The sequence below is a fragment of the Mobula birostris genome, chromosome 26, assembly GCF_030028105.1.
Source record: "Mobula birostris isolate sMobBir1 chromosome 26, sMobBir1.hap1, whole genome shotgun sequence".
Classification (NCBI taxonomy): Eukaryota; Metazoa; Chordata; class Chondrichthyes; order Myliobatiformes; family Myliobatidae; genus Mobula; species Mobula birostris.
The window spans coordinates 49,547,324-49,562,609 of record NC_092395.1 but is presented as its reverse complement, the minus strand read 5'-3'; the positions used below and the strand labels follow the sequence as shown (position 1 = coordinate 49,562,609).

The 15,286-nt window shown below is 40.4% G+C and overlaps 1 protein-coding gene across 2 annotated transcripts in view; it reads left to right on the top strand.

Annotated features, from left to right (window-relative positions):
* The window catches only part of slc35e1 (solute carrier family 35 member E1), a 53,073-nt gene that overhangs the window by 6,239 nt on the left and 31,548 nt on the right, over positions 1-15,286 (top strand). Inside the window, exons 2-3 of one of the 2 annotated variants that reach the window (XM_072244158.1) lie at positions 9,392-9,462; positions 10,321-10,458. In XM_072244158.1, coding sequence (XP_072100259.1) covers positions 9,392-9,462; positions 10,321-10,458 — 209 coding nt within the window. The remainder of the gene's footprint in view (positions 1-9,391; positions 9,463-10,320; positions 10,459-15,286) is intronic. The other variant, XM_072244159.1, reaches the window with a different exon arrangement.

The window sequence follows — 15,286 nt, the reverse complement described above, 5'->3', positions numbered from 1 at the left end:
TAAACAACGAATGTTAAAAAGAGAATAACGATTTTTAATAAATCCGGTCTGGTCATCAGAGATGATAAAAGGCAGAATGTTTTCCGTCCTATGAGCCAAAAGTTTAGATAAAATTTTAGCGTCAACATTAAGTAAAGAAATAGGTCTGTAGGAAGAGCAATCAGTTGGATCTTTATTCTTTTTGAGAATAAGTGAAATAGAGGCATCATAAAAAGATTGTGGCAACCTACCTAATTTAAAAGAGTCAGAAAGAACAGAAAGTGAGGAATAAGCAAAAGAACAAAAGCCTTGTAGAACTCTCCAGAAATTCCGTCAGGACCGAGAGCCTTTTCTGAATTCAGAGAATGGACAACCTGGGCAATTTCCTCGGAAGAAAAAGGTTGATCCAAAAACCATTTTCAATTAACCTCAGAAAATTAGTCATAGCAAAATTGGCTTTAGGGGAATCTGAACTATACAGTTTAGAGTAAAATTCTCTAAAAGTATCATTTATTTCTAATTGATCAGAAGTTTTATCACCATTCGCTTTGGAGATTTCGTTAATTTAACTGTTAAAGTTTTAAGTTGATTAGCCAAAAGTTTGCCCGTTTTATCACTATGAACATAAAATTGACTTTTCTCTTTTAAAAGTTGAGTTTCAACAGGGTAAGTTAAGAACAGATCATATTTAGTTTTAACTTCCACATGTCCTTTATACAAAATGGGATCCGGATCAGAAGCATATTTTTGATCTAAATGTTTCAGTTGATTAGCTAAATCAGTTCTCTCCTTATTAGCTTTTTTCTCAATACTTGCTGTATAGGAAATAACTTGGCCTCTAATATAAGCCTTGAAAGCACCCCAAATAATAAGGCTAGAAGTGCCATCTAGTGTATTCTCTTCAAAGAAAAAAGAAATTTGACTCTCCAAAAGTTGTAAAAAAAAGCCTTATCCGATGTAAAATTGGATTAAAACGCCAAAATCTGTTCGATCAAGAAACACCCAGAAGATTTAAAGGTTAAAAAAAATGGGGGCATGATCTGAAACAGCAATTTCTTTATAATCACAGGATTGAACAGAGGGTATCAAATGAATAAAAAAAAAATCAATCCTGGAATAGGTATGATGAACATGAGAAAAAAAGGAATATTCTCTACTTGATGGGTATAAAAAACCGCCAAACGTCAATAATGTCACATTTCATTAGAAAAGATTGGATATAGGAGGCAGATCTTCTAATATTCAATCGTTTCGAAAATGAACGGTCTAAAACAGAGTCAAGACAACAATTAAACTTCCCTCCCAAGATTAAAGAGTACAAATTCAGGTCTGGTAAAAAGGAAAAATAATGTTCAAAAAATCCAGGACCATCTATATTCGGAGCATAGAGATTAGCAAAAACTATTAGTTTGTTATCTAGTTTCCCTGAGACTATAATTATCCCAATCTAACAGTAGGAAATTATCTTCCACAGTGTATACCATAGAGCATAAAGAAAGCTAGAATGGGATGTATTAGATAGTTGTATAAAAGAACATGCACTGTCTTTAACTAGCACCATAAAAATAATATTGTATTGTTTGTGAGCTCATGCTATATATGTGTTAGGAAATGTAAATGGCCTAACTGACCATTAAAATAATTCCAGGTACCTCCACACATTTTCCTTGCGCTGTCCTCAATTTGTCTGCGTCCAGATTTTTTAGTTACATCTCAAACATGAGAAAATTTGCAGATGCTGGAGATCCAGGGTAACACACACAAAATGCTGGAGGAACTCAGCAGGCCAGGCGGCATCTATAGAAAAGAGTAAACAGTCAACATTTCGGTTTGAGTCCCTTCTTCAGGACTGAAACGGAAGGGGAGAAGTCAGAGTAAGAAGGTGGGGGCAGGGGAGGAAGAAGCTCAGGGTGACAGGTGGTAGGTGAAAGAGGGGGAGGGGGTGAAGTAAAGAGCTGGGAAGTTGAGTGGTGAAAGAGAAAGGGCTGGAGGAGGGGTAATTTGATGGGAGAGGATAGAAGACCAGGGAAGGGGGAGGAGCACCAGACAGAGGTGATGGGCAGGTAGGGAGATAAGGTGAGAGAGGGAAATAGTAATGTTGAAGTGCTGGGGGCGGGTGGGGGGTGGAATTACCAGAAGTTCAAGGAAGTGATGTTTGTGTCCCTTTCTTCCATGGTCTTCTATCCTCCATCCCTTTCTCTTCTTCACCAATCAACTTCCCAGCTCTTCACTTCACTCCTCCCCTTCTCCTCGTTTCACTTATTACCTACCACTTTGTACTACTTCCTTCCAGCTTCTTACTCTCACTTCTCCCCTTTCTTTCCAGTCCTGATGAAAGCTCTCGGCCAGCATTTTGCATGTGTTATTTTAGTTTCATCTGTTCAGTAGCCACTGTTCGTTATATTGTATGCTATGGGCTTATTTCCCAGTGATATCATGAGTGCCTAGAAGTAGCTTAATAAAAATTAGTATCTTTTGTTTTCATCCCATCTGTAAAAACAAATCACACTAGGCGACAATTTTTTTTGAAAATGTTGCTTCCTCAGAATTTTTTTTTTGTTTATGAGCGACCACTTGAAGCTGAGCACAAATTCAATTTCAGACTACTTGTATCACATAGAAATTTGGAGAAACAAGAAATTAACTTTTATTGAATATAATGTGTTTAATTGTATAATGTTTTATTGAAGATTTTCATTTGTGCTCAGTGTCTAAGGCTTCTTGCTTAATGTCCAACAGTAATCAGTCAGTATGGATGGATTCCAGTTGCTCTGAAACTTTTCACCATGCTCATCACTGACAGTGCTAAGATTTGCAGGGAAGAAGTTTAAGTGGGAATGTAGAAAGTGAATCTTTACTGACATATTGCACTTCATGGTTTTCTATGCTTGAAGCATGTTGTCAACCAGCCTCGTGGTTTGGTGTTCTGTATTTGCCAAGAAAATTTTCAACATCCTTCAGCATCCTTGAATGCTTTTCATGTGAATTTCTCCGATCCCATTAGGAGTTCTTCGAAGTGCCTGTCATTGATGACCTGTTAGATTTGTGGGCCAACAAAAATACCTTCCTTAAAATTTTGGCATCAGTTATTCTGGTAAATATCTGTCTCAAATATTGAAATTCTTCACAGAAATTTACAGCTTTTCTAAATCCTGTCCTGCCATGCAGCATTTGCCCTGCCTAAATATACGCAGGCATGCCTGGACAAGATAGAAAACTTCTCAGCTTACATTGTGGGCAAGATTTTAATTGACTTGAATTATGAATTGAAATAACAAACATAGGTAATTTTTTTTTAATGGTGTGTGATGGGGAATTCTGGTGATTTCCGTGATAGGTAGCCCAGATCCATAAGATACACCCAGAAGCAGTTAGGAAGCAAAATCTTAGTCGTTCAGTGTCATCACTGAGTGGTGTTTTTAGTAGGAAAGATGTGTCCTCTTTGCCATTCATAAGACATGCCAGTGCATTCATAGTTAACAAAGCATTGATGACTCCATAACATCACCAAACCCCACTTCTGTCTCAGATAACCTATGACCAAGTTGTTCATGAAGGCTCTGTCAGATCTCAGTAATCGTTGATCCCCAGGTTTGTTTAGGAGTCCAAGTACGTGTAGAAAAATTATTCTTCATGATCATTTATTTGAAATTTAAACAAAGGAACAGATTAAAAAGAATGTGACACTAAGTGAGGAGTTGACAGAGAACAAAGGAGCAAAGATATAAACATAGAAAATCTATACCACATTACAGGCCCTTCAGCCCACAATGTTGTGCGGATCATGTAACCTACTCTAGAAGCTGCCGAGAATTTCCCTACCGCAGAGCCCTCTATTTTTCTAAGCTCCATGTACCTGTCTAAGAGTCTCTTAAAAGATGTCACTTTTTTCCAAAAATTGATACTTATACTGCATATAAGACAAATTCCTTGGGTAAGGAAATCCAATCAAAGGCTACACAATCATAGCGCATGGGTCATGTGCTAACACTTCGCCAATTGAAAATGAAAAGGTGACAAACCGTTATGTAACTGCTATATCACATTTCTGCCAGTAAGTGGGGACAAAACACCACCTATTGTAAAAAAAAATACAAAGTTTGTTAAAAATACAAATTAGTCTTGCATTAATTCATCTACTATCTTATAAAAACATTTAAAAAGACCAATTCCAACAGCTCTGTAACTCCAGGTATGACTATTACATTGCAGTCTTGACCAACTTCCTTCATCTACACTCTGTAAACTGAAGGTCATCTAAAACTCTTCTGTTCATCTTGTAACCAGTAATGTCATGTTCACCCTTTTGGCCTGAAAGTGTTGTAAGATCAGGTGATTTAGACTTTTCTTTCTCTTCTCCCTCACTCCACCACCTCCACCTGGAAAGCCCCAAACCAATCTGGAAAAGTGAGGTACAATTCATATTTATTTTCAATGTTTGGGCATAAAGTGCCAATACGTTCCACTGATTTTAAAACATGAAGAACCTTTCCTGCTAACAGAAGCTCAATTTATGCTCACTAAGTATAAACCAGGTAGAATAGTTTTGTAGAAAATCTTCTAATCAGGAATAAGTTTAAATATTTGTAATTCCATATTTCTTTGCCACATCCTCCCTGATAGAATGGGCCATCAAGTCAAGTTACTTGTAGTTTTGTGAGAATATTTCCCAAGCTTTTCTTAAAACTAAATCTGCACATTTTAAGCAACTGGAGACCACTGATTAATTTTACTATAGCTTTGTATCTCCTTTTGAAATGCTTGCTTCCATTTTAGAATCAGAATCAAGTTTAGTATCACTGGTATGTATCATGAAATTTGTTAACCTATCAGCAGCAGTTCAATGCAATACACAATACAGAAGAAAAAAACACAAAATAAAATAATAATAACAAATAAATAAATTACAGTATACGTATACTGAATAGATTAAAAATTGTGGAAAAAAACAAATACTATATATTAAAAAAGTGAGGTAATGTCCAAGGGTTCAATGTCCATTTAGGAATCAGATGGCAGAGGGGAAGAAGCTGTTCCTGAAATGTTGAGTGTATGCCTCCAGGCTTCTGTACCTCCTAACTGATGGCAACAGCAAGAAAAGGGCATGCCCTGGATGCTGGAGGTCCTTAATATGGACGCTGCCTTTCTGACATAGCCCCTTGAAGACGTCCTGGGTACTTTTCCTTCTTTATAACTGTATCAATATGTTGGGATCAGGTTAGATCCTCAGAGATCTTGACAGCCAGGAACTTGAAACTGCTCACTTTCTCCACTTCTGATCCCTCTATGAGGATTGGTATGTGTTCCTTCGTCTTACCCTTCCTGAAGTCCACAATCAGCTCTTTCGTCTTACTGAAGTTGAGTGCCAGGTTGTTGCTGCGATACAACTCCACCAGTTGGCATATCTCACTCCTGTACGCCCTCTTGTCACCACCTGAGATTCTGCCAATAATGGTTGTATCGTCAGCAAATTTATGGATGGTATTTGAGCTATGCTTAGCCATGTGTATATAGAAAGTAGAGCAGTGGGCTAAGCACACACCCCTGAGGTGCGCCAGTGTTGATTGTCAGCGAGGAGGAGATGTTATCACCAATCCGCACAGATTGTGGTCTTCCAGTTAGGAAGTTGAGGATCCAGTTGCAGAGGGAGGTACGGAGGCCCAGGTTCTGCAACTTCTCAATCAGAATTGTGGGAATGATGGTATTAAATGCTGAGCTATAGTCAATGTCAGGATGCTGTTTATAGGTGTTTGTGTTGTCCAGGTGGTCTAAAGCCATGTGAAGAGCCATTGAGATTGCATCTGCCATTGACCTATTGTGGCGATAGGCAAGTTACAATGGGTCCAGGTCCTTGCTGAGGCAGGAGTTTATTCTAGTCATGACCAACCTCTCAAAGCACTGTAGATGTGAGTGCTACTGAGTGATAGTCATTAAGGCAGCCCATATTATTATTCCTAGGCACTGGTATAATTGTTGCCTTTTTGAAGCAAGTGGGAACCTCCAGCCATAGCAGTGAGAAAGTGTCCTTGAATACTCCCGCCAGTTGGTTGGCACCAGGTTTTCAGAGCCTAACCAGGAACTCAATCGGGACCTTCCACCTGTGAGTGTTCACTCTCTTTAAAGACAGCCTAACATTGGCCTCTGAGATCACAGGGTCATTAAGTGCAGCAGGGATTTTCACAGCTGTAGTTGTGTTCTCCCTTTCAAAGTGTGCATAGAAGGCACTGAGTTCATCTGGTAGTGAAGCATCGCTGCCATTCATGCTATTGGGTTTCGCTTTGTAGGAAGTAATGTCTTGCAAACCCTGCTAGAGTTGTCACGCATCCGATGTTGCCTCCAACCTCATTAGAAATTGTTTCCCCACCCTTGAAATAGCCCTGTGCAAATCATACCTGGTTTTCTGGTACAGGCCTGGTCGCCAGACTTGAATGCCACAGACCTAACCTTCAGCAGATGACGTACCTCCTGGTTCATCCATGGCTTTTGGTTTGGGAATGTACAGTGAGTCTTCATAGGCACACACTCATCCACACAGGTTTTAATGAAGTCGGTAACAACTGCAGCATACTCATCCAGGTTTGAAGATGAATCCATGAATACAGTCCAGTCCACCGATTCAAAGAAGTCCTGTAGGTGCTCCTGTACTTCCCTTGTCCATACCTCTTGGTCCTCACTGCTGGTGCTGCAGTCTTCAGTCTCTGCCTATACTCAAGGAGTAGAAGTACAGCCAGGTGATCAGACTTCCCGAAGTGAGGGTGTTGAATAACACGGTAGGCATTTTTGATGGTGGTGTAGCAATGGTCCAGTATGTTGTTTCCTCTGGTATTGCAAGTGATCTGTTGATGGTAATTGCTTAGTGATTTTTTTAGACTGGGCTGCTTAAAATCTCCCAGAATGATGGTGAAGGTGCTAGGGTGTGTTGTTTCAAGCGTGTTGATCCCATCGCTTGGTTCATCTAAAGCCTGATTGACATTGGCCTGAGGTGGAACGTAAACTGCTACCAAAATGACCCCCGAGTGCCCTCATCGTAGGTAAAAAGGACGGCACTTAACTGCTAGATATTCCAGGTCTGGTGAGCAGAATTGGGACAGCACTGATATATTTGTGGACCAAGAAGAGTTAATCATGAGACGTACTCCACCACCTCTGCTTTTCAGAGACACTATAGATCAATAATAAGTTAATATGTAATCACTTCAAGCAAAAGCTGTTCCAAGTAATCCTACCAAAAATTAATAAATAGATTTGTATGTATTTGCCTTGAGACATCTATAGTATTTCTTTTCATTTGTATTAGGATATGAGAATTGTAAGGATAATGCAGCAATGTATATGTTCCAATCTGCATTATTTAAATATAATACTTGGGATTCATCTCTTTTTATTCCAGATGTTATTGTGGTCACTTGTGTGAATGTGTGGGGGAAGGGGGGAGTGGGGATGATAGTAAGCTCACAGTTGACACTAGGGTTGGTGGAGTTGTTGATAGGTAGTCTTAGACTACAAGGTGATATTAATGAAATGGGCTGAGAGATGGCAGATAGAATTTAATTTATATAAATGTTAGGTGATGCAGTTTGGGAGTACCAATGAGGCTTGGAAATAGACCGTAAATGGTAGGACCCTATGGAGTAATGAGCAACAGGGTCATTGATGTAAAAGTCCAAAGATCCTTGAAGATGCAAGCACAGGTAATCAAGGTTAAGAAGGTAATATGGATATTAGTCTTCATTAGTGAGAAGGAGGTTATGCTGCAATATCATAAAACATTGGTCAGACTTAATCCATGCAGTCTGCCCTATCTATACCTCTGATTACCAGAGTGCTGGAGTGGGTGAAGGTGAAAACCACCAGGATGTTAGTCATAGACATAGTCATAGTCATACTTTATTGATCCCGGGGGAAATTGGTTACCTGAGAAGGAGAGGTACAGTTTTGTGGAGAGGCTAAGTTCTGTGGAGCAGAGGAAACATGATCATGAAAGTGGGAAGGTGGACTGCAATAAATATTTCTTCATATAAAAGGTAGGTAGAACTTGAGAACTTGGATTTAAGGTAATGGATAAGAAATTTAGAGGTGATTTGATGGGGACCTTTTTCACCCCGAGAGTTCTTAGAATACAATGTCTGAGAAAGTGGTGGAAGCACTCGGTGTCCAGATGAGCACTTGTATTGCCTAAGCACAGAAGTCAATGGGCCAGCTGGATGGGTGATCATTCATCCACATAGATATGGTGGACCGAATGAACTTTTTCCATGCTGTATAATTATATAAGTCTCAATACAGAAGGTATGTATTATGTTAGATATGTCTTCTGACATAGCTAATGCCTATTGGGCCATACTGTACTCTTGAGTCGTCCCTTTTCTGGATCTCACCATCTCCACTTAGGAGATAGGCTAACCGCCAACAGCCATTTAAAGACTGCCAACTCCCACAACTACCTCGACTGCTCTTCATCCTACCCTGCATCCTCTATTTCATTCTCCCAGTTCCTCTGTTGTATTTGCTCCAATTACGAGACTTGCTGTACAGGTGCCTCTGAAATGTGTCCCTTCTTTCTATTTAAAAACGCAAACACGAGGAATTCTGCAGATGCTGGAAATTCAAGCAACACACATCAAAGTTGCTGGTGAACGCAGCAGGCCAGGCAGCATCTCTAGGAAGAGGTGCAGTCGACGTTTCGGGCCGACAAAGGGTCTCAGCCCGAAGCGTCAACTGTACCTCTTCCTAGAGATGCTGCCTGGCCTGCTGCATTCACCAGCAACTTTGATGTGTGTCCCTTCTTTCTATGTGTGGTTTCCCCTTCATCAGTTTTATCAAAGCTCCCGAATACCTCTCATGCATTTTCTGATAGGGTTCCCTTGCCTTCCACTTGTCTCCACGTTCTCTGTAATTTTGACCACCTTCAAAAAGATTCCACAATCAATCACATTTTCCTGCTTTTCTAAATTTATATTGCCCGAGCTGGATGTGGGTAGCTTCAGAGGAAGTTTAAGCCACTGTGTTGGGGAAGGAAGGGGAAGTCTAAGGAACCTAATGTAGCAGTCTTAGTTACAGGAATGGACTTGTTGAAGGTGTGTGTGAAAGAAATGGGAGAGGACTTTACAGCAGTATGACCAGTTTATTGACTTGTACAGTTAAGGTAAATAACTCACTGCTCCATCAAGTAGATATTACATGCTGGTAATCCAGGCACCATCATAAGGCTAACTTCAGAGAACAGACCAAATGAATATCTTCAACTTTTTGTGTTTATAAAGCGCCATGAGCTAGACTCAGTAAGTATTGTGTTGTAATCTTAAACTCTTTTCAGATAGTTTGCACAAATATCTAATATCGTTCACTTATATTTTAATTCTGGGGTAGCATTGAATTGTTTCTAATCTTCTCCCTTTGTTTTCCTTCTTAGTTAAGGCTACCATGCCTATTTGGGTGGTGTTTCTGTCCCGTATCATCATGAAGGAGAAGCAAACTATGAAGGTATGTGTATTTTGTGTTTTTATTTTCCCCTCATTGGGGGATAATCAAGAGCTAAAAATGGGACAATATATTGCATGTTATGCTTCAAATCGTAAATATATTCCAAATGCTCCTAATTTAGATTTTTAAATTTTTTTTCAGAACTGTGGTTTTCTGGAGGAAGATCTTTGCTCATAAACATGATCTCTTTTCCCTTTCTCAAATCTGTGCTTCTCTTACTGAGAAGAGCCTGACATTTCTGGCAATCACAACAATGTGATTGGTTTAACATGCATTAGAGAATGGGAGGCATTCTAGTCCAAATTTCCTCGGGGCTAACCTGAAGCGAACAGTGACAGGAACCCATCCATTCTTCCAGGAGAATGGGGTTGAAAGGGAAATGGATCGGCCATGATGAAATAGTGGAATAGATCCAAAGGACCGAATGGCCTAATCCTGCTCCGATGTTTGATGGTCTTTCCTAATGCTGTGGGAATGCTTCCAGCCTGGAAGAAATTACCTTCAGTTCTCAGAGCACAGAGTTTAGTTGGTTTTATTTGCTCCACCATTCTTCTTTGGTTCAAGTTTTGAAGATGAGACCAATATTAATGTGATTCTTTGATAACTTCAATAAAATACATTGAGTGCAGTCATTGCTATGATAAAGGAAACATGGCAGCCAGCTTACACAAAACCAATTTGTGTAAATTTGTCTTGCAATCAGAACTGATGTTTTCTTAGACACCTTGTATCCTTAATGCAGTTTCATTATTATTTTGTTTCATTAAACAAAAGCTGATGCAGATCTCAATGGAGAAAAATTTTGGGTTAATTAACACCTTAAAAATCTGATTTTACTGTAATTTCCCTTTCTGGCAGGTCTACATGTCGCTTATCCCAATCATATCTGGAGTTTTCTTGGCAACAGTGACTGAACTCTCCTTTGACATTTGGGGACTAGTTAGTGCACTTGCTGCCACCCTCTGCTTTTCTCTTCAGAACATCTTCTCTAAAAAGGTAAAAAAAAAAACAAAAAGCTCTGAATTTTTTTGTTTGGCATTTATCCAGTTATGGTGAAGGTATAATAGTTCTAATTATTTTTGGAGGACTGGATTCCTGCTTTTTACATTTACATTTTCTCCCTTTTGACACCCATGACCACAAGTAAAAGAACTGGATTGCACTCACATATGCGGGTTAAGTATTAACTAGGTTGAGTACAGTGACACACACAAAATGCTGAAGGAACTCAGCAGACCAAGGCAGCATCTATGGAAAAGAGTACAGTCAATGTTTTGGGCTGAAACCCTTCGGCAGGACAAGTGTGTGGAAGATCATGCCTCACAAATTTTATTGGGTGACCAAGAAGATTGAATAGGACAAGGCAGTAGATACAGTATTGTCTATATGAACTTTACCAAAGTCCTACATGGTAGACTGGCCCATAAGATAATATGAATATAGGGTAAGCTAACAAATTAGATATAGAATTGGTTTGGTGGAAGGAGTCAGAGGGTAAGAGTGGAGAGTTGTTTTTCAGATTGGAGGACTGTGACCAGTGGTGTGCTGTATGGATCGGTGCTTGCCCCCTGTGTTTGCTATATGTAACAATTTGGATGAGGATGTAGTTGACATGACAAGTAAGTTAGTGGATGGCACCTAGATTGGTTGTATAGTGCACAGTGAAGGAGACTTGCGACGGGATCCTGATCAACCGAGAGAGCGAGCAAAAGAGTGGCAGACAAAATTTACTCTGACAAGTGCAAATGCTGCATTGTGGGAAGTTAAATCAGGGAAGTGCTGTAGTTAAGTGAAACTGTTGACCTAGTTAGACATGGTGGTGAAGAAGGCATATGGGTTTTTTTTGTGTATAGTTCTGGTCACTATATGATGGTAAGCTAGGCAATGCTGGAGAGAGTGTAAAAAAAGTTTGTACATGTTGTTGGGGCTGGAGAGCTAACATTTTAAGGAGAGATTGGATAGGATGAGGATTGACCTTATAAAAGTTTGCAATGTATGAGAGATGTAGATTCTTCATCTTGAATAGAACAGAGGACAGTACTGCACAGTATAGGGCTTTCAGTCCATGATGTTGTGCTGATCTTTTAACCTTTTCCAAGATCAATCTAATGGTTCCCTTCAGCATAGACCTCCATTTTTCTTCTTTCACCCATGCGTCTATCTAAGAGTCTTTTAAATGTCCCTAATATATCTGCCTCTACCACCACCCTTAACATCGTACCCACCACTCTGTGTTTTAAAAAAAAAAACTACCCTGCTACTCCATATACTTCCCTCTAATCACTTTAAAATTATGTTCTCTCGTGTTAGCCATTTCCACCCTGGAAGAAAGACGATGGCTGTATCAATGCTCCTTATCATTTTATACACTTCTAAGTCATTTTTCACCCTCCTTCAGTCCAAAGAAAAAGGCCCTAGCTCACTTGTCCTCTCTTCATCAGTCATGCTGTCTAATCCAGGCAGCTTCCTGGTAAATCTCCTCTACATCCTCTAAACTTCCAGGTCCTTCCTATAACTAGGTGATCAGAACAGAACACAATACTCCAAGTGTGGTCTAACCAGAGTTATATGGAGCTGTAACACTACCTCGTGGCTTTTAAACTCAATTCCCTGACTAATGAAGGCCAACACACCATATGCTGCCTTAACCATCCTATCATTTTGTGCAGCTTTGAGGGTTATACGGAGATGGAGCCCAAGATCCCTCTGTTACTTTGCGCTGCTAAGAATCTTGCCACTAAGCCTGTGAACTGCATTCTGCCTCCAAAATGTATCACTTCACATTTGTACAGATTGAACTCTATCTTTCACTTCCTAGCCCTGCTTTGCATCCCATCATTATCCTGTTATAACCTATGACAATCGCTATCATGCTATGAACAATACCATCAACCTTCGTGTTAGCTGCACACTTGCTAATCCAACCTTCCACTTCCTCATGGAAGTCATTTATAAAAATCACAAAAAGCAGGGGTCCCAGAATAGATCCCTGTCGAACACCATTGATGACCGAACTGCAGGCAGAATACAGTCTTATCTACTATCACCTTCTGCATTCTGAATCAACACAGCCAAGTTTCCTGGATCTTATGCCTCCTGACTTCCTGAATGTGCCTACCAGGGGATCCTTGCTGAATGCCTTACTATACTCTATGTATACCACATCCAGTGCTCTACTTCCATCAATTTGTTTTGTTACTTCCTTGAAAAATTCAATCAGGTTCATGAGGTACAATGTCCCTCACAAAGCCATGCTGACTGTTCTTAACCAGGCTATGCTTCTCCAAATGTTCATAAATCCTGTCTGTAAGAATCTTCTCCAGTAGTTTGTCCACCACTGATGTAAGGCTCGCTGGTCTATAAATCCCAGGGTTCTCCCTATTACCTTTCTTGAACAAAGGAATAACATTTGCCTCCCTCCAAAAATTTGATACTATTCCTATGGCTAGTAAAGACACAAAGATAATTGTAAATTGATAATTTCTCTTTCTTAGTTTACAACTTTCTACAGCTTATTTCCATCCTGTGCAGTGCCCCTCTTCCCCCTGCCCCCAAACACCATACCAGATGGTGATTCAGCCATTAGAATGCTCTCCATGGTACATCTGTAGAAATTTGCGAGAGTTTTTGGTGGTATACAAAATCTGCTCAAGTTCCTAATGAAATATAGTAGCTCTCATGCCTTCTTTATAACTGCATTTGTTGGGCCCAGCATAGATCCTCAGAGATGTTGATACTCAGGAACTTGAAATTGCTCACTCCCTCCACCTCTGATCCCTCTGAGTACTGGTGTGTGTTCCTACATTTTACCCTTTCTGAAGTCCATAATCAATCCTTTGGTCTTACTGACACTGAGTACAAGGTTGTTTCTACGACACCACTCAACCAACTGATTTATCTCGCTCTTCTGTGGCTTCTCACCATCTGAAATTCTGCCAACAATAGTTGTGTTGTCAGCAAATTTATAGATGACATTTGATCTGTGCCTAGCCACATAGTCATGGGTATAGAGAGAGTAAAGCAATGGGCTAAGCACACATCTTTGAGGTGCGCCAATGTTGATTATCAGATTAAAGTAGACAAGACTTGATCGCTAGATGTTCCAGGTCAGGTGAGCAGGACTGGGATGGGACTGCCATGTTTGTGTACCATGAGGAGTTAATCATAAAGCATACTCACCTCCTCTGCCTTTGAAAGACTCAGCAGTCCTCTAGGCAGTAAATCACGAAGGCAGTGAGCTGTATTGCTGCATCCAGAATGCTAGTGGATAGCCATAACTCTGTGAAACAACAAACACAAAAGTACCTGATGTCCCTTTGGTACAGCAATCTTAGACAATAGACAATAGGTGCAGGAGGCCATTCAGCCCTTCGAGCCAGCACTGCCATTCACTGTGATCATGGCTGATCATCCACAATCAGTATCCAGTTCCTGCCTTATCCCCATAACCTTTGATTCCGCTATCTTTTAAGGGCTCTATCCATTTCTTTCTTGAAAACATCCAGAGGCTTGGCCTCCACAGCCTTCTGGGGCAGAGCATTCCATATATCCACCACTCTCTGGGTGAAAAGGTTTTTCCTCAACTCCACTCTAAATGGCCTACCCCTTATTCTTAAACTGTGGCCTCTGGTTCTGGACTCACCCATCAGTGGGAACATGCTTCCTGCCTCCAGTAAGTCCAATCCTGTAATAATCTCATATGTTTCAATAAGATCCCCTCTCAGCCTTCTAAATTCCAGAGTATACAAGCCTAGTCGCTCCAATCTTTCAACATATGACAGTCCCACCATCCCGGGAATTAACCTTGTGAACCTACACTGCACTCCCTCAACAGCAAGAATGTCCTTCCTTGCTCTGAGGTCTTTGATTTTATTTCCCTGAGATAGTGTGTTTGCCAACTGAACAGGCTGTAGTGGCAGTCAGAACCCTCTTCTCTTTAAATAACTTTTAATCCAGCACGGTATCCTCTTCTGCTGTCTTAAAGTGGAACTGCGTTTGTGATCGGAGACTACCATCAAAGATTCGTCGTCATTGAGTAGCAATAGATTTTTTATACCCATGTCGCTTACTGTATTGTCCATGGCTATAGCTGTGGATTTCAGCTGTAGCAGTTTATATCAGGAATACCTGAAGATTTATATTGGAGTTGCTTGCACGAGTTGCCTTTTTAATGGCGCCACTGGAAAAATGATGTTCTAATGTTTTTTAAAAGTTCTAGCACATCCTCTAGCTTGCTGTCGACATGTTCCAGCAAATTAGCCTGTTCTACACCGCCCTCACATGGTCAATGTCCATCTCAGTGGTGAATACTCACGCAGTGTTCATTAAAGACCTCCTCTATGACCTACTTCAGGCAAGATTCCTCTTCTACTCCTCGTCAGTTCTACTCTCACTCTATTCATACTCCTGTACTTCACATACTTGTAAAATGTCTTGGATTTTTCCTTAATCTCTACTCACCAAAGCCTTTTTGTGCTCTTTTCTAGCTCTCCTAAGTCCATTATTCAGCTCCTTCCTGGCTGCTTTGTAACTTTCTGGAGCCCTGTCTGATCCTTGATTACTAAACCTTGAGTATGCTCTTTCTTTCCTTTGACTAAATGTTCCACTTCTATTGTCAACCACGATTCCTTCACCCCACCATCCTTTCCTGCCTCAAAGGAGGAAACCTATTCAGAACCTCGTGCAAGGTAGTATAATTCGGGCGGGTACAATAACATTATTGTCCCATTACAGTAGTGTATAGTGGTTAGCATAACATTTTACAGCGCCAGCAATAACACCTGGGTTCAGTTCCCACTACTGTCTGTAAGGAACTCTCCCCATG